The sequence below is a fragment of the Anomaloglossus baeobatrachus genome, chromosome 5 (assembly GCF_048569485.1).
Source record: "Anomaloglossus baeobatrachus isolate aAnoBae1 chromosome 5, aAnoBae1.hap1, whole genome shotgun sequence".
Classification (NCBI taxonomy): Eukaryota; Metazoa; Chordata; class Amphibia; order Anura; family Aromobatidae; genus Anomaloglossus; species Anomaloglossus baeobatrachus.
This window is the reverse complement of record NC_134357.1, coordinates 40,471,046-40,490,226: the sequence shown is the minus strand read 5'-3', so window position 1 is coordinate 40,490,226 and position 19,181 is coordinate 40,471,046. Positions and strand designations below refer to the sequence as shown.

The 19,181-nt window shown below is 50.1% G+C and overlaps 1 protein-coding gene across 2 annotated transcripts; it reads left to right on the top strand.

Annotated features, from left to right (window-relative positions):
• The first annotated feature begins 53 nt into the window (after nucleotides 1-53).
• TEX36 (testis expressed 36) lies at nucleotides 54-5,324 on the top strand. 2 transcript variants are annotated; one of them, XM_075348439.1, is made up of 4 exons: nucleotides 54-137; nucleotides 2,656-2,778; nucleotides 4,541-4,621; nucleotides 4,947-5,324. In XM_075348439.1, the coding sequence occupies exons 1-4, from the start codon at nucleotides 135-137 to the stop codon at nucleotides 5,205-5,207; spliced, it is 468 nt and encodes a 155-aa protein (XP_075204554.1). In that variant the 5' UTR covers nucleotides 54-134; the 3' UTR covers nucleotides 5,208-5,324. The 2 variants fall into 2 exon arrangements, with proteins under 2 accessions (XP_075204554.1, XP_075204553.1); XM_075348438.1 differs by lacking the exon at nucleotides 54-137 and adding an exon at nucleotides 182-308.
• Nucleotides 5,325-19,181: the final 13,857 nt, after the last annotated feature.

Below are 19,181 nucleotides of genomic sequence, written 5' to 3'. Positions count from 1 at the left end.
ACCATAGAGTGTGAGCAGACTGTGGCTAGAAGAACCAGCTGATATCATAGAGAATAAGCCTTCTGAATAGATAAAAACACAACATTTGCTCCGCCAGGCTACGACAACATGGCGCCAATTTTGGAGACATATAAATGGTAACATGACACCGGAAGTAGAGATTTTCAGCCTGGTAGCTATGGTAACTTATAAACTTTAGACTCTCCGGACTCGGAGTGCAGGGTGGTCGGCAGGCACACAGTGGGGGAAAGAAGACGATGCCTAAAGGACGACTGTGCAGTCCTTCCAGGAAGAAGGAGGGGAGCTGGGTGAGGCTGGGGCAGGGTCTCCCCTTTCTGACACAACCTGCTTGGTTTTTCCTATAAGACCTGGAATGTATTATTATTATTATTAGTAATTATCTTTTTGTTTTCTGCACTTTTGGTCTTTCCACCCCTCCCCCAAGAGACATTTTTATACATATATATATATATATATATATATATATATATATATATATATATAATATTAATAATACTTTTATTCATTTATATAGTGCTATTACTTCCACAGTGCTTTGCATACATTGGCAACACTGTCCCCATTTGGGCTCACAATCTAGGTTCCCTATAAGTATGGTTTTATATATATATATATATATATATATATATATATATATATATATATATATAAAATATATATATATATATATAAAATATAAAAAAAACATATATACAGTATATCACACAAGGGAGTACAGCCCTCACATTTTTGTAAATAGTTTGTTATATCTTTTCCTGGCACAGCACTGCAGATCTGACCCTGTGATACAATGTGCAGTGTCAGTGTGCAGCTTGTATAAGGCTATGTGCGCACGTTGTGTAAATACATGCAGTTACGCTGCCCTTTGTAGCGCAGCGTAACTTCATGCGTCCTGCGTCCCCTGCACAGTCTATGGAGATTGTGCAGGGGCCGTGCGCACGTGGCGTTTAAGAGCGCAGCGCTTCGGCTACTGCCGAAGCGCTGCGTAAAAAGAAGTGACATGTCACTTCTTTTCTGCGCTTTGCCGGCAGCTCCTGCTCGGTCTATGGCAGGAGCTGCAGGCAGAGCGCATGGAATCGGCTTCACTACGGACATTTCTGCAGCGATTTAAAGCGCACATGTGCTCTTCAGATCGCTGCAGAAATTTCTGCAGTGAACTGTACGCAACGTGCGCACATAGCCTAACAGTGTAAATGTGGCGTCCTCTAGATAATTCAGCACATAACCATTAATGTCTAAACCGCTGCCAACAAAAGTGAGTACACCCCTAAGTGAAAATGGCCAAATTGTCCCCAAAGTGTCAATATTTTGTGTGGCCACCATTATTTCCAGCACTGACTTAACCCTCTTGGGCATGGAGGTCACTAGAGCTTCACAGGAGCCGCCGGATCCTTTTTTTATTCTCCATGATGACATCACGGAGCTGGTGGATCTTACAGACCCTGTGCTCCTCCACCTTCCGTTTGAGGAGGCCCCACAGATGCTCCATAGGTTTGGGTCCAGAAATGCTTGGCCAGTCCAGCACCTTTTACCCTTTACCCTCAGTTTCTTTAGCAAAGTAGTGGTTGCCTTGGAGGTGTTTGGGGTCATTATCATGTTGGAATATGAAGGCAGGGGATCATGATCTGCTTCAGTATGTCACAGTACATGTTAACATTCATGGTTCCCCCAATGAACTGTAGCTCCCCACAGCCGACAGCACTAATACAGCCCCAAACCAAGACCCTCACATCACCATGACTGACTGTAAGCAGGACACACCTTTCTTTGTTCTCCTCACCTGGTTGCCGGCCACACATACAGTTGACCCCATCTAAACCAATAAACCAAATCAGGATATCTTGGTCTCATCAGACCACAGGATGGTTCCAGTAATCCATATCCTTAGTCTGCTTGTCTTTAGCAAATTGTTTATGGCTCTCTGGTGCATCATGTTTAGAAGAGGCTTCCTTCTGGGACAGCAGCCAAGCAGACCACTATCATTGTTCAGACTATACACCACACACTATATCAACCCCCCCCCCCCCCACCCCCTTCCATTAACCTCTGCAGCAATGCTGGCCACACTCATATGTCTATTTTGAACAGGCAACCTCTGGTTATAGCGCTCAGCACATGCACTCAACTTCTTTGGTCGACCATGACAACTCCTGTTCTGAGTGGATCCTGTCTTGTTAAACCACTGTATGGTCTTGGCCACCGTGCTGCATCTCAGTGTCAGGGTGTTTGTCAATCTTCTTATAGCCCCGGCCATCTTTAGGTAGAACAACAATTAGTTTTCTGGGACAAGTTGTAGTTTTTTTAATTCATTTTACCATACAAACGACATAAAAATTCCAAGTGTGATAAAATAATTAAAAAAAAAATGCAATTCTGTTGTTTGGCCACACAGATTTTCAAAGCACGTATGTACAGTATATAGCCCCCGCCGCTGCTCCCAGTGTCTTATTCTCTGCAGCGCTGACGTCCTGTTGATAGCGCTGCAGTCAATCACAGAGCAGCTCTGCCCGAGTAGACCAAACACCTCGCTCTCTGTCTGCAGCTCTGTTTGTGTATCATTAGCGCTGCAGACAAACAATAACAGATATCAGACGCAGCGGCAAAGGCTCAGTCCAGTTTTTTTTTTTTTTGCAGTTTCCCCACATTGATGTCAATTCTAAGTTACCTCTGAGCAGCACTCAGGAAATGTTTTACCGAACAAGAACCGCATCATGGAAAGAGGACAGACTGCCGCATCTCTGTACCACCTGTACCAAGGTGAGAGAGCCACATTGTGCCACCTCTGCCATTTCACTGCACAAATGGGGAGAGATCTATCAAGCAGAGATGGGAGGCAAGAAGGCGCCATGGATCAATCTGGTGACCGGTCCTGATGAGCGAGCGTTGCCAGGCTCTGTACTCGAAATGTGCGGGTCGGACTCTTTGACAGGCTCGACTCGAGTAACGAGTATAAAGGAAGTCAATGGGAAAATCTTACTGAGTTTACCCATTGACTTCCGTTATATTCAGTGCATGAGTTGAGCTTGTCCAACTGCTCGCTAAAAGTACTGACCACCCGAGCATGGTAGTGCTCACTCATCACTAGTTACGAGTACTGAGCACCCGAGCATGTTAGTGCTCACTCATCACTAGTTACGAGTACTGAGCACCCGAGCATGGTAGTGCCCGCTCATCACTAGTTACGAGTACTGAGCACCCGAGCATGGTAGTGCTCGCTCATCACTAGTTAGAAGTACCGAGCACCCGAGCATGGTAGTGCACGCTCATCACTAGTTACGAGTACTGAGCACCCGAGCATGGTAGTGCTCGCTTATCACTAGTTACGAGTACTGAGCACCCGAGCATGGTAGTGCTCGCTCATCACTAGTTACAAGTACCGAGCACCCGAGCATGGTAGTGCCCGCTCATCACTAGTTACGAGTACTGAGCACCCGAGCATGGTAGTGCTCACTCATCACTAGTTACGAGTACTGAGCACTCGAGCATGGTAGTGCTCGCTCATCACTAGTTACGAGTACTGAGCACCCGAGCATGGTAGTGCTCACTCATCACTAGTTACAAGTACCGAGCACCCGAGCATGGTAGTGCCCGCTCATCACTAGTTACGAGTACTGAGCACCTGAGCATGGTAGTGCTCCCTCATCACTAGTAACGAGTACTGAGCACCCGAGCATGATAGTGCTCACTCATCACTAGTTACAAGTACCGAGCACCCGAGCATGGTAGCGCCCGCTCATCACTAGTTACCAGTACCGAGCACACGAGCATGGTAGCGCCCGCTCATCACTAGTTACCAGTACCGAGCATGATAGTGCTCACTCATCACTAGTTACAAGTACCGAGCACCCGAGCATGGTAGCGCCCGCTCATCACTAGTTACCAGTACCGAGCACGGTAGTGCTCACTCATCACTAGTTACGAGTACTGAGCACCCGAGCATGGTAGTGCTCGCTCATCACTAGTTACAAGTACCGAGCACCTGAGCATGGTAGTGCCCGCTCATCACTAGTTACCAGTACCGAGCACCTGAGCATGGTAGTGCCCGCTCATCACTAGTTACGAGTACTGAGCACCTGAGCATGGTAGTGCCCGCTCATCACTAGTTACGAGTACTGAGCACCACAGGCAGCAATTTGCCTGTGACGCACAACTGACGGGGGCGGGTGCGATCGGCAGTGACATCACTAGCAACGTCGCTGCGTGTAAAGCCCCCTTTAGGCATGGGGCCTGAAGGCTTCTGATTTCAGCTCTGTATTGTGAATGCAGCTGCGGAATATCATACAGGCTGTAACTCAGGAACAGAACATTTTAAAAACTGCAAAGTATTTTTAAAAGTTCCTCAACTTTATTTTTATTATGATCTTGACACTACTATTTTATTTATTTTTTTTTTTTTAAACCAAATATGGGGACAAGATTGGACAGATTAAGTAGAGAAAATATTTCATTATCTCACAGCTCTTTATCAGCGTCCATGAATGGAATGAGCACAGTCTTTACTGAATGTATATCATTACAGAATGACCTGCAGTATGGCTTCCCCTTCTCTGCACATGACAACAGAAACCTGACTCAGGGCACCGGAGAATACCTGGATTCTGTAAGTGCAGGATATTTAAAGGGATTTTCCACCCCTGATCCCGCTTTGTTTTTTTTATCCATTTACCTTACCTTGTCACTCATTTTGTAAAGCTGCCCGGATTGGACAAGTGTATGGTAAATCCTTTAAGGTCTTTAGACATGTATTATGTATTCTGTTGTGTTGCTTCAAAAGAATCGGACTGAAAAATAAAACCATCTTATGAAGTCCTGTGATTACAGCAGCCTCTGCACTGTTTGTCTAATCTTTTAGGGGGAAAAAAAAAAGGTGGAGTACAGAAATGCACCCACAAACAAGGCAGCTAACTTTAATTCCTATATTTTAGGGTCTTGGACGAAAGAAAACTCCAATGGAGCGAAGACAGCACAGCTCTGGGAATTTTAACCTTTCATGCCACGACCAACCACCGAGAGCCACGAGGCAGTGGGACGGTTTTACAATTTATCAAACGACCTATAGAGGAAGACAAGAGACAGAGAAGCCGTTCTGCAGAAGATACCCCAAACACCACAGCGAGAGGTCTCCTTACATAAAGGACGTGCCCGAGAACCATTTTATGTGGTTTGCAGATTACCGCACTGTTTAGCGGTAGCACTACTTATCCGTATGAGGCTTTATAAGGCTTTCAGGAATGCAATCTACCTCTGTACAACTACTAGATCTATCAACAATTGGAAAATAAATAATGTAACTATATACCAACTATGGGTTATGCTAACCTGCGGGTTTATCTTGCTCAGCACTTTAGTGTCAAATGAGCCAAACATGGCCTCGCTAGAAAAGTTTAGTCAACTTTGGGTAAACTATACGGCACAAACCTACTCCTTCACTTTACTCATGTAAGTACTATTGTTAAGGTGAACTCTTACAAAGTTCCACAAGTTGCCTACTGCCTGATTCTTATTAATGAGGATCGAGTGCATGCTTGAAAAATGAGAGCAGACAGTCCGATATTCATCTTTCCTCGACCAAAGTCGGCCCAGACTCTGCTTTATTTCAAATGAAGCATGCCCTGATATAACCTTGGAAAGGGGCATGTCCAGATGTGTTCATTGGTCAGTGGGTTGAACAACGTGTACCGATATCGCTAGCGTGCGTACCCACCCCCATCGGTTGTACGACACGGGCAAATCTCTGCCATTGTCGCACAACATCGCCCGGACCCGTCACATGGACTTACCTTCCCTGCGACGTCGCTGTGACCGGCGATCCGCCTCCTTTCTAAGGGGGCGGTTCGTTCAGCATCACAGCAACGTCACAGCAGCGTCACTGAACCGCCGCCCAATAGAAGCGGAGGGGCGGAGATGAGCGGGACGAACATCCCGCCCACCTCCTTACTTCCGCATTTTGGCCGGGACGCATGTAAGGACAGGTTCCTCGTTCCTGCGGTGTCACACGGAGCGATGTGTGCTGCTGCAGCAACGAGGAACAACTTTGTTACTACTGCAGTAACGATATTTGAGAATGGACCCTCATGTCACCGATGAGCGATTTTGCGACGATGCAAAATCGCTCATAGGTGTCACACGCAACAGCATCACTAAAGCGACCGGATGTGCGTCACAAATTCCGTGGCCCCAACGAGATCACTTGAGCGATGTCGTAGCGTGTAAAGCCCGCTTTAGTCCATGAGCTGATTGGTGGGTGTCATTGTAAGCGGGTCTATGAGGTCATTGGATGGATCCATGGTGATGCTGATGGGAGGGTCTGTTGTCATCTGGTGGATCCATACTGATGGTGAGGTCTGTGATGTCATCGGTGGCCATCTTAGTTATATCTGAAAACCTGGCTTATGTATAGAGAATCGATTTCATTTGAACACACTTCTCACAATCCTCTGCATACAGAGGTTAAGTATTTGATCTAATGGCTCTCCTCAACACTATTTAGCCTATATAATGTGGAGCATATATGGCAGCCACATTTAGGTACTGTGATATTTGGGTTTACCCACCCATAATTAGGCACATGCACGGTTTGCCATTGCGGCTATGTAGGCCACAGATTAATTACGTTCTCCAGTTGACATCCATATGAAATCCCCATGGGACATTTTCACTGTTTCCAAGCTTTATTGAAGGAGTTTCCCTAGGATCAGCAAGATCAGATCAGTGGAGACATCAATGAAGGGTGCGACATGCACTTAAAGTAGAAAAACTCCTTACAAAGGTTTAGTAGCCATGAATTGTACTGCAAGATCTCTCCCATACAAGTGAATAGGAGAGAGTTCATAGTACAATGTATGACCACTGCACAATGTATTTGGCTGTTCCTTGGCCCCTTCAATTAGATTTGTGTGGGGGGGGGGGGGGCGTAATTTTATATATATATATATATATATATATATATATATATATATATATATACACAGTTAGGTCCAGAAATATTTGGACAGTGACACAAGTTTTGTTATTTTAGCTGTTTACAAAAACATGTTCAGAAATACAATTATATATATAATATGGGCTGAAAGTGCACACTCCCAGCTGCAATATGAGAGTTTTCACATCCAAATCGGAGAAATGGTTTAGGAATCATAGCTCTGTAATGCATAGCCTCCTCTTTTTCAAGGGACCAAAAGTAATTGGACAAGGGACTCTAAGGGCTGCAATTAACTCTGAAGGCGTCTCCCTCGTTAACCTGTAATCAATGAAGTAGTTAAAAGGTCTGGGGTTGATTACAGGTGTGTGGTTTTGCATTTGGAAGCTGTTGCTGTGACCAGACAACATGCGGTCTAAGGAACTCTCAATTGAGGTGAAGCAGAACATCCTGAGGCTGAAAAAAAAGAAAAAATTCATCAGAGAGATAGCAGACATGCTTGGAGTAGCAAAATCAACAGTCGGGTACATTCTGAGAAAAAAGGAATTGACTGGTGAGCTTGGGAACTCAAAAAGGCCTGGGCGTCCACGGATGACAACAGTGGTGGATGATCGCCGCATACTTTCTTTGGTGAAGAAGAACCCGTTCACCACATCAACTGAAGTCCAGAACACTCTCAGTGAAGTAGGTGTATCTGTCTCTAAGTCAACAGTAAAGAGAAGACTCCATGAAAGTAAATACAAAGGGTTCACATCTAGATGCAAACCATTCATCAATTCCAAAAATAGACAGGCCAGAGTTAAATTTGCTGAAAAACACCTCATGAAGCCAGCTCAGTTCTGGAAAAGTATTCTATGGACAGATGAGACAAAGATCAACTTGTACCAGAATGATGGGAAGAAAAAATTTGGAGAAGAAAGGGAACGGCACATGATCCAAGGCACACCACATCCTCTGTAAAACATGGTGGAGGCAACGTGATGGCATGGGCATGCATGGCTTTCAATGGCACTGGGTCACTTGTGTTTATTGATGACATAACAGCAGACAAGAGTAGCCGGATGAATTCTGAAGTGTACCGGGATATACTTTCAGCCCAGATTCAGCCAAATGCTGCAAAGTTGATCGGACGGCGCTTCATAGTACAGATGGACAATGACCCCAAGCATACAGCCAAAGCTACCCAGGAGTTCATGAGTGCAAAAAAGTGGAACATTCTGCAATGGCCAAGTCAATCACCAGATCTTAACCCAATTGAGCATGCATTTCACTTGCTCAAATCCAGACTTAAGACGGAAAGACCCACAAACAAGCAAGACCTGAAGGCTGCGGCTGTAAAGGCCTGGCAAAGCATTAAGAAGGAGGAAACCCAGCGTTTGGTGATGTCCATGGGTTCCAGACTTAAGGCAGTGATTGCCTCCAAAGGATTCGCAACAAAATATTGAAAATAAAAATATTTTGTTTGGGTTTGGTTTATTTGTCCAATTACTTTTGACCTCCTAAAATGTGGAGTGTTTGTAAAGAAATGTGTACAATTCCTACAATTTCTATCAGATATTTTTGTTCAAACCTTCAAATTAAACGTTACAATCTGCACTTGAATTCTGTTGTAGAGGTTTCATTTCAAATCCAATGTGGTGGCATGTAGAGCCCAACTCGCGAAAATTGTGTCACTGTCCAAATATTTCTGGACCTAACTGTATATATATATTTCTTCATCGTTCCTTATGGGAGACCCAGACCATGGGTGTATAGCTTCTGCCTCCGGAGGACACACAAAGTACTACACTAAAAAGTGTAGCTCCTCCCTCCTAGCATATACACCCCCTGGATTACCAAATACAGCCAGTTCAATGCTTTGTGTTCAGGAGGCATACATCCACACATGCATTCTCATCTGATTTTCATTTTTGGAAGCGTTTGAAGAAAAGCGGGTCCAATCCTGGACTCCCGGCATGTCCCTTCTCACCCCACTGTGTCGGCGGTGCTGTTAAGGTTGATGTCAGGGCTGGAGCCCTTTCATGCCGCGCTCCTTCACCATCCCCTCGGGCTCTGGCTTGAAGTGGGAGCCAACACGGTTCTCCCTGTCTCGCAGGAGACCGGTCTCCATCCGCAGCCCGTATGGTTCCTGCCGGACGGAGCACTCATCCCTCAGGGACATGGCCCTGCGTCTCACAAGCTAAGTACTGAGACGTTTTTACCACAGAAAGTGGTCTTTCCAGGGGTCCCTTGTACTTTATATGTTGGGGAGAGTGTGTTATGTGACTGTGTTAACATTTCCGGCCGGTTCTCCAGTTTTCACTGGAGAACCGCGCCGATGGTGCCTGCGCGCTGGCCGCATGTTAAAATCAAGGCCCCGGCTTTGCCTGACGCCTAGTTTCGATTTCACTGCCCCTGCATGTCAGTCATGCAGAGGGACAGTGCGGCTCCGCCCAGCGGCTGTTCAGCACAGGGAAGGGACACTCCTCACTGAGGAAAGATTCCCTCCCCTGTATACCTCATTTGCCCTCCGGATCCCGCTCTCAGAGTAGGCCCCGCCCCCTCTCCTCGCTCCGGCGCCATTTTATCAGCGTTCTCATGCATGTCTGCATAACCACATTGTGACACTGGGGGCCTGGGCTGGGGGATCTGGAGGGCACAGAGATGTCTCTATGTAAACGGTCTGGCAAGCCACAACCTCCGGTTGTGGAGCTGCTTATATACTGTTTATATACTCTGCTGGGGGTCAGTCTGGCCTGAGACCCCACTTCTGCAGCATGTCTCACATCAGAGCAAGGCTGCAAGGCTGTTCTTAATATGCACTGCATGTAGACTCGTACTGCCTGTACCGAGCACATAACCACATTGTGATGCCTGCTCTAACATGGTGGTGCCTCAGCCTGGAGGCTCATCCCCAGTGGTCCCTCCGGCTGCTCCGGCTCCGGTGGCTGAACCCCCGGCTTGGGTTGAATCCCTCTCTCCAGGGGACAGCTGTCACGGACACTGCTGAGCATGCATCAGCCCCCTTCTCAGGGCGCTTCTGCTGCCACGGCTCGCTCAGCAAAGCTCACAGAGGATTCTTCATCTGGTCTCAGACCCCGTCCTCCTGAAATGGAGACGCAGGGTCCCCTTTCCTTCCACGTCCCGCGGCTCTGATTCACGAGCTGACTTGCAGGACGAGGAGGATGCCTTTACTAGGGGCTCGGACGCTACTCCATGTACCATTTTGTCCGAAGGTGACGCAGATGCTAATCATTTGATCGCGTCCATTATATTTGTACTGGACCTCAATCTGCCTGTATAGGGGAGCAACCCCCTCTGGCAGAAAAGCATCAGTATACCTTGCCTAAGAGAACGGGGAGTGTGTTCTTAACCACTCCAGTTTTTCAGGCCACTGTGACCAAACCCAGAGCCTGTCCTGACAGACGCTTCCCAAAGCGTGGTTCTGATGACTGTTCCCCTTCCACCAGAGGTGGTCAAGGAGTGGGCTCAATCACCATAGGTGGACCCTCCGGTGTCTAGACTTTCAGCCCGGACAGTTGTATCAGTGGCTGATGGCACCTCTCTAAGGATTCCACTGTCCGCCAGGTTGACCTTCTGGTCAAATCTGTATATGAGGCGGCAGAGGCCTCGTTCTCCCCATATTTTGCAGCAGTGTGGGCTCTCAAAGCCATCTCTGCTTCTCTAGAGGAGATGCATTCCCTCACCAGGGACTCTATGCCCGAAATGGTTGCCTTAACCTTCAGCCTTTTCATCCTATGCCCTGTCTGCCATACTGGAGCTCTCACCGCACTGCGGTGGCTTCGGCTAATTCCCTCGCTATCCGCAGGCTCCTGTGGCTTCGAGAATGAGGCAGATGCTTCTTCAAAGAAGTTCCTTTCTGGGCTCCCTTTTGCTGGGACCAGACTATTCGGTGAATAACTGGATGAAATTATTTAAAAAACCGTCTGGCAGGAAGAGTACTTCCATGCCACAAACCAGGAAACCTGTCCAGGGCAGGAACCAGTCGAGGTTTCGTTCCTTTCGTTCCTCCAACTGGTCGTCCTCTAAGCCCTCGGCCTCGTCCACTAACTCAGCCAAGGACCGTGGACCAACTGGCGCACGAAGCCGCGTCCTCGGAACACCGCAGGAGCTGCTGCCACTAAGGCAGCCTCCTCTTGACTATCTGGCCGCGCCAGCAACGTCCTTGGTCGGTGGCAGGCTCTCCCACTTTGGTGACGTGTGGGTTCAACACGTCTCCGATCAGTGGGTGCGGGATACCATCTCCACGGCTACAGGATAGAATTCTATCCAGCCCGTCAAACAGATTTTTTCTGTCAACTCCCCCCTGCTCCAAGGCCGCCGCCTTCTCACAGGCCGTGGCATCCTTGCAGGCCAACGGAGTAATTGTACCGGTTCCCGACTGGGAACGGTTCTGAGATTTTTACTCAAATCTCTTCCTAGTCCCTGAAAAGGACGGTGCCTTCCGACCTGGATCTCAGGCTTCTCAACCAGCAGTTCAGGTGCGGCATTTCGCATGGAGTCTCTGCGATCAGTCATTACCTCAATGACCCAAGGAGATTTCCTAGCATCCGTCGACATCACAGATGCCTATCTGCAATGCCAATTGCAGTTTCACACCAGCGTTGGCTACGTTTTGCAATCGAGGAGGAACATTTCCAATCGTGGCTCTTCCCTTGGGGTTAGCCACGACCCCTCGAGTATTCTCAAGGCCATGGCAGCAGTGGTTGCGGTTCTGCACCTCCAGGGGTTGGCAGTGATCCTTTTGTCCTGGACGACCTTCTAGTCAGGGCTTCATCCAGTGCAGACTGTTAGCGGAGTGCCTCGCTCACTCTCGCCACTCTAGCCAATTCGGGTGGCTTGTCATTCTGTCCAAGTCCACTCTGACTCCGACCCAGAAGCTCACGTACCCAGGGACGCAATTTGAGACTCTGCCGGCACTTGTGAAGCTGCCATTAGTCAAACAGCAGTCCCTCCTCTGGCGGTGCGCCCTTTGCTGAGGCCCCGACGTCGTTCCATCAGGCACCTAATGCAGGTGCTGGGTCAGATGGTGGCGTCAATGGAAGCGATTCCCTTGCCCAGTTCCATCTGCGTCCTCTGCAGCTGGACATTTTCCGCTGTTGGAACAAGCGGACTTCCTCCTTCCACGGGTTGGTGGCTTCGCCACAGACCAGGGGCTCCTTTCAGTGGTGGCTTCGGCCCCTCTCTCTTCAGGGACGCTCCTTCCTGGCCCCGTCCCGGGTGATCCTCACCACGGATGCTAGTCTATCCGGCTGGGGAGCAGTATATCTCCACCAGGAGCGCAGGGCACTTGGACTCCGTCCGAAACAGCCCTCTAGATCAATGTGCTGGAAATCAGAGCTGTGCTTCTAGCTCTCTTAGCCTTTCACCATCTGTTGGCGGCCAGGCACATTCGAGTCCAGTCAGACAACGCCACAGCGTTTGCCTACATCAACCACCAGGGCGGGACACTCAGCCGCCTGGCAATGTTGAAGGTTCAACGCATCCTTCAGTGGACGGAGGACTCCAAGTCCACCATATCCACAGTCCACATCCCAGACGTGGAAAACTGGGAGGCAGATTATCTCAGCCGTCAAACGTGGACAGCGGCGAGTGGGCTCTGCATCCGGCAGTGTTTCGGTCAATCTGCCGCAAGTAGGGCTCTCCGGACGTGGATCTTCGCTCCACGATCCTCAGGCTTTTGCAGCAGACGCACTGGTTCAAGATTGGTCCCAGCTTCGTCTGTCTTACGTGTTTCACCCTCTAGCTCTTGCCCAGAGTCCTGCGCAATATCAGAATGGAGGGCCGTCGGGTCATTCTCATTGCTCCAGACTGACCCAGGCGAGCTCGGTACCCTGACCTGCTCCATCTGTCCGTAGAGGTGCCATGGCATCTCCCGGACTGTCCGGACCTTCTCTCACAAGGTCCGTCTTTCCGCCAGAATCCTGCGGCTCTCAGATTGACGGCGTGGCTTTTGAGTCCTGGATCTTGACGACTTCTGGTATCCCTCCTGAAGTCATCTCCACTATGACTCGGGCTCGGAAGTAGCCTTTGGCCTTTTTGCCTTGCCGATCCTCCTGTCCTTTCTACAGTCCGGTCTGCAGCTAGGACTATCCCTTAATTCCCTCAAGGGACAGGTCTCGGCTCTGTCAGTGTCGTTCCAGCGGCGTATCGCCCGGCTGGCTCAGGTGCGCTCCTTCATGCAGGGCGCATCTCACATCATTCCGCCTTACCGGTGGCCTTTGGAGCCCTGGGACCTTAATCCGGTCCTCACGGCTTCCGGAAACCCCCCTTTGAGCCTCTTAGGGAGGTTTCTTTGTCTCGTCTTTCACAGAAAGTGGTCTTTCTAGTGGCCATAACTTCCCTCCAGAGAGTCTCTGATTTGGCTGCACTCTCTTCGGAGTCACCTTTTTTGGTTTTTCATCAAGACAAGGTGGTTCTCCGTCCGACTCCGGACTTTCTCCCTAAGGCCTCTGCCACACTCACGTGAATTTCACGCACGTGCCGAGAGACACGTATTTTCCCTGCGTGTTGTGTGCAGGTAAGTACGTGTCTCTGGTACGTGCGTGACACGTGTGTTCTACGTGTGCTATCCGCGATAGCACACGTAGAATCAGTAATTATTATACTCACCTGGTCCTTCCTGATGTCCGCGCTGCTGTCCGTGGTGCTGATCCTCAGGCTCCAGCCCTCCCGTCTCCCTGCTGCTGCTGCTGCCAGGCTGTGAAGTGAATATTCAATGAGAATAATGAGCGGCGGTCGGCAGCAAGAGGCAGCAGCGGCAGAGGCAGGAGGGCTGGAGAAGGTGAGTTAATGTTTTTTTTTTTTTTAACTGACATGTGTGTTTTCTCCGGCGCGTGTCACACGGGACCGCATCCACACTACACCCGTGTGGTGCGGGTGCGGGCCGTGTGACACCCGTGCTGCCGGCGAAAAACCGGACATGTCAGCGCTTTGAAAATCGCACACACGTACAAACGCACACGGACACACGTTCCGTGTGGTTTTACGTGTGTGTGCCTGCTACAATAGGGTAGCATTGGTTAAAGTGTCTCCGTGCCGCCGGTACGTGTAAAAAATGACAAACACGTGCCGGAGGCACGGATGTGTGGCACAGGCCTAAGGTGGTTTCTGCTTCCACCTTAACCGGGACATTTCCCTGCCTTCCTTTTGTCCGGCTCCTGTTCATCGCTTTGAAAAGGCGTTGCATACTCTGGATCTGGTGCGGGCGCTCCGGATCTATGTGTCTCGCACCGCTGTTCTTAGGCGGTGCACCTCTCTTTTTGTGCTGACCACTGGTCAGCGTAAGGGCCTCTCGGCATCTAAGCCGACCCTAGCTCGTTGGATTAGGTCGGCCATTTCCGATACCTACCAGTGTATTCAAGTGCCTCTCCCGCCGGGGATCAAGGCACACTTGACCAGAGCTGTCTGTGCCTCTTCGGTTTCAGGCCCCAGGCTACGGCTCAGCAGGTCTGTCAGACTGCCACTTGGACTAGTCTGCATACCTTTTCGAAGCACTACCAAGTGCATGCTCATGCTTCGGCAGATGCGAGCTTGGGCAGACGCATCCTTCAGGCGGCTGTCGCCCATTTGTGAAGTTAGGTTTCGCCTACTTCTCAGTTTTTCTGTTTATTCCCACCCATGGACTGCTTTGGAACGTCCCATGGTCTGGGTCTCCCATAAGGAACGATGAAGAAAAAGAGAATTTTGTTTACTTACCGTAAATTCTTTTTCTTATAGTTCCGACATGGGAGACCCAGCACCCTCCCTGTTGCCTGTTGGCAGTTCTTGTTCCGTGTGTTTTCACCGGCTGTTGTTGTAGACAGAGGTTCCGGTTGTTCCGGGTTTTGCTCTATCTCTACTTGTGGGTGGATGTCCTCCTTCAGCTTTTGCACTAAACTGGCTAGATTTGGTCATCGAGGGGGTGTATATGCTAGGAGGGAGGAGCTACACTTTTTAGTGTAGTACTTTGTGTGTCCTCCGGAGTCAGAAGCTATATACCCCATGGTCTGGGTCTCCCATGTCGGAACTATAAGAAAAAGAATTTACGGTAAGTAAACAAAATTCTCTTTATTATATATATATATATATAATAAAGAGAATTTTGTTTACTTACCGTAAATTCTTTTTCTTATAGTTCCGACATGGGAGACCCAGACCATGGGGTATATAGCTTCTGACTCCGGAGGACACACAAAGTACTACACTAAAAAGTGTAGCTCCTCCCTCCTAGCATATACACCCCCTCGATGACCAAATCTAGCCAGTTTAGTGCAAAAGCTGAAGGAGGACATCCACCCACAAGTAGAGATAGAGCAAAACCCGGAACAACCGGAACCTCTGTCTACAACAACAGCCGGTGAAAACACCCGGAACAAGAAAACTGCCAACAGGCAACAGGGAGGGTGCTGGGTCTCCCATGTCGGAACTATAAGAAAAAGAATTTACGGTAAGTAAACAAAATTCTCTTTTTCTTCATCGTTCCTTATGGGAGACCCAGACCATGGGACGTTCCAAAGCAGTCCATGGGTGGGAATAAACAGAAAAACTGAGAAGTAGGCGAAACCTAACTTCACAAATGGGCGACAGCCGCCTGAAGGATGCGTCTGCCCAAGCTCGCATCTGCCGAAGCATGAGCATGCACTTGGTAGTGCTTCGAAAAGGTATGCAGACTAGTCCAAGTGACAGTCTGACAGACCTGCTGAGCCGTAGCCTGGGGCCTGAAACCGAAGAGGCACAGACAGCTCTGGTCAAGTGTGCCTTGATCCCCGGCGGGAGAGGCACTTGAGTACACTGATAGGTATCGGAAATGGCCGACCTAATCCAACAAACTAGGGTCGGCTTGGATGCCGAGAGGCCCTTACGCTGACCAGTGGTCAGCACAAAAAGAGAGGTGCACCGCCTAAGAACAGCGGTGCGAGACACATAGATCCGGAGCGCCCGCACCAGATCCAGAGTATGCAACGCATTTTCAAAGCAATGAACAGGAGCCGGACAAAAGGAAGGCAGGGAAATGTCCCGGTTAAGGTGGAAGCAGAAACCACCTTAGGGAGAAAGTCCGGAGTCGGACGGAGAACCACCTTGTCTTGATGAAAAACCAAAAAAGGGTGACTCCGAAGAGAGTGCAGCCAAATCAGAGACTCTCTTGAGGGAAGTTATGGCCACTAGAAAGACCACTTTCTGTGAAAGACGAGACAAAGAAACCTCCCTAAGAGGCTCAAAGGGGGGTTTCCGGAAGCCGTGAGGACCGGATTAAGGTCCCAGGGCTCCAAAGGCCACCGGTAAGGCGGAATGATGTGAGATGCGCCCTGCATGAAGGAGCGCACCTGAGCCAGCCGGGCGATACGCCGCTGGAACGACACTGACAGAGCCGAGACCTGTCCCTTGAGGGAAGGGACAGGAGGGTCGGCAAGGCAAAAAAAGGCCAAGAAGCCTGGCCGGAAGAATGACACCAGGACAGGAAAATTCTCCAGGTCCTGTGATAGATTTTGGCCAAAGGATACTTCCGAGCCCGAGTCATAGTGGAGATGACTTCAGGAGGGATACCAGAAGTCGTCAAGATCCAGGACTCAAGAGCCACGCCGTCAACCTGAGAGCCGCAGGATTCTGGCGGAAAGACGGACCTTGTGAGATAAGGTCTGGACAGTCCGGGGGATTCCATGGCACCTCTACGGACAGATGGAGCAGGTCAGGGTACCAAGCTCGCCTGGGTCAGTCTGGAGCAATGAGAATGACCCGACGGCCCTCCATTCTGATCTTGCGCAGGACTCTGGGCAAGAGCTAGAGGGTGAAACACGTAAGACAGACGAAGCTGGGACCAATCTTGAACCAGTGCGTCTGCTGCAAAGCCTGAGGATCGTGGAGCGAAGATCCACGTCCGGAGTTCCCCACTTGCGGCAGATTGACCGAAACACTGCCGGATGCAGAGCCCACTCGCCGCTGCCCACGGTTTGACGGCTGAGATAATCTGCCTCCCAGTTTTCCACGTCTGGGATGTGGACTGCGGATATGGTGGACCTGGAGTCCTCCGTCCACTGAAGGATGCGTTGAACCTCCAACATTGCCAGGCGGCTGAGTGTCCCGCCCTGGTGGTTGATGTAGGCAAACGCTGTCGCGTTGTCTGACTGGACTCGAATGTGCCTGGCCGCCAACAGATGGTGAAAGGCTAAGAGAGCTAGAAGCACAGCTCTGATTTCCAGCACATTGATCGAGAGGGCTGATTCGGACGGAGTCCAAGTGCCCTGCGCTCCATGGTGGAGATATACTGCTCCCCAGCCGGATAGACTGGCATCCGTGGTGAGGATCACCCGGGACGGGGCCAGGAAGGAGCGTCCCTGAGACAGAGAGAGGGGCCGAAGCCACCACTGAAAGGAGCCCCTGGTCTGTGGCGAAGCCACCAACCCGTGGAAGGAGGAAGTCCGCTTGTTCCAACAGCGGAAAATGTCCAGCTGCAGAGGACGCAGATGGAACTGGGCAAGGGAATCGCTTCCATTGACGCCACCATCTGACCCAGCACCTGCATTAGGTGCCTGATGGAACGACGTCGGGGCCTCAGCAAAGAGCGCACCGCCAGAGGAGGGACTGCTGTTTGACTAAGGGCAGCTTCACAAGTGCCGGCAGAGTCACGAATTGCGTCCCTGGGTACGTGAGCTTCTGGGTCGGAGTCAGAGTGGACTTGGACAGAATGACAAGCCACCCGAATTGGCTAGAGTGGCAAGAGTGAGCGAGGCACTCCGCTAACAGTCTGCACTGGATGAAGCCCTGACTAGGTGGTCGTCCAGGACAAAAGGATCACTGCCAACCCCTGGAGGTGCAGGACCGCAATCACTGCTGCCATTACCTTGAGAATACTCGAGGGGCCGTGGCTAACCCCAAGGGAAGAGCCACGAATTGGAAATGTTCCACTCCGATTGCAAAACGTAGCCAACGCTGGTGTGAAACTGCGATTGGCACATGCAGATAGGCATCTCTGATGTTGAAGGATGCTAGGAAATCTCCTTGGGTCATTGACTGATCGCAGAGACTCCATGCGAAAATGCCGCACCTGAACATGCTTGTTGAGAAGCTTGAGATCCAGGTCGGAAGGCACCGTCCTTTTCGGGGACTAGGAAGAGATTTGAGTAGAATCTCAGAACCGTTCCCAGTCGGGAACCGGTACGATTACTCCATTGGCCTGCAAGAATGCCACGGCCTGTGAGAAGGCGGCGGCCTTGGAGCAGGGGGGAGTTGACAGAAAAAATCTGTTTGGCGGGCTGGATAGAATTCTATCCTGTAGCCGTGGGAAATGGTATCCCGCACCCACTGATCGGAGAGGTGTTGAAACCACACGTCGCCAAAATGGGAGAGCCTGCCACCGACCAAGGACGTTGCTGGCACGGCCAGATAGTCAGGAGGAGGCTGCCTTAGTGGCAGCAGCTCCTGCGGTCTTCTGAGGACGCGGTTTCGTGCGCCAGTTGGGTTTACGGTCCTTGGCTGAGTTAGCGGACGAGGCCGAGGGCTTAGAGGACGACCAGTTGGAGGAACGAAGGGAATGAAACCTCGACTGGTTCCTGCCCTTTGGTTTGTGGCATGGAAGTACTCTTCCTGCCAAAAGCTTCCTTAATAATTTCATCCAGTTGTTCACCGAATAGTCTGGTCCCAGCAAAAGGGAGCCCAGCAAGGAACTTCTGTAGAAGCATCTGCCTTCCACTCTCGAAGCCACAGGAGCCTGCGGATAGCGAGGGAATTAGCCGAGGCCACCGCAGTGCGGTGAGAGTCTCCAGCATGGCAGACATGGCATAGGATGAAAAGACTGAAGCCTGGAAGTTAGGGCAACCATTTCAGGCATAGAGTCCCTGGTGAGGGAATGCATCTCCTCCAGAGAAGCAGAGATGGCTTTGAGAGCCCGCACTGCTGCAAAAGATGGGGAGAACGAGGCCCCTGCCGCCTCATATAAAGATTTGGCCAGAAGGTCAACCTGGCGGACAGTGGAATCCTTAAGAGAGGTGCCATCAGCCACTGATACAACTGTCTGGGCTGAGAGTCTAGACACCGGAGGGTCCACCTTTGGTGAATGAGCCCACTCCTTGACCACTTCTGGTGGAAAGGGAAAACAGTCATCAGAACCACGCTTTGGGAAGCGTTTGTCAGGGCAGGCCCTGGGCTTGGTCACAGTGGCCTGAAAACTGGAGTGGTTAAGGAACACACTCCTTGTTCTCTTAAGTAAGGTAAACTGGTACCTTTTTTGCCAGAGAGGGTTGCTCCTCTGATACTGGCGGATTGA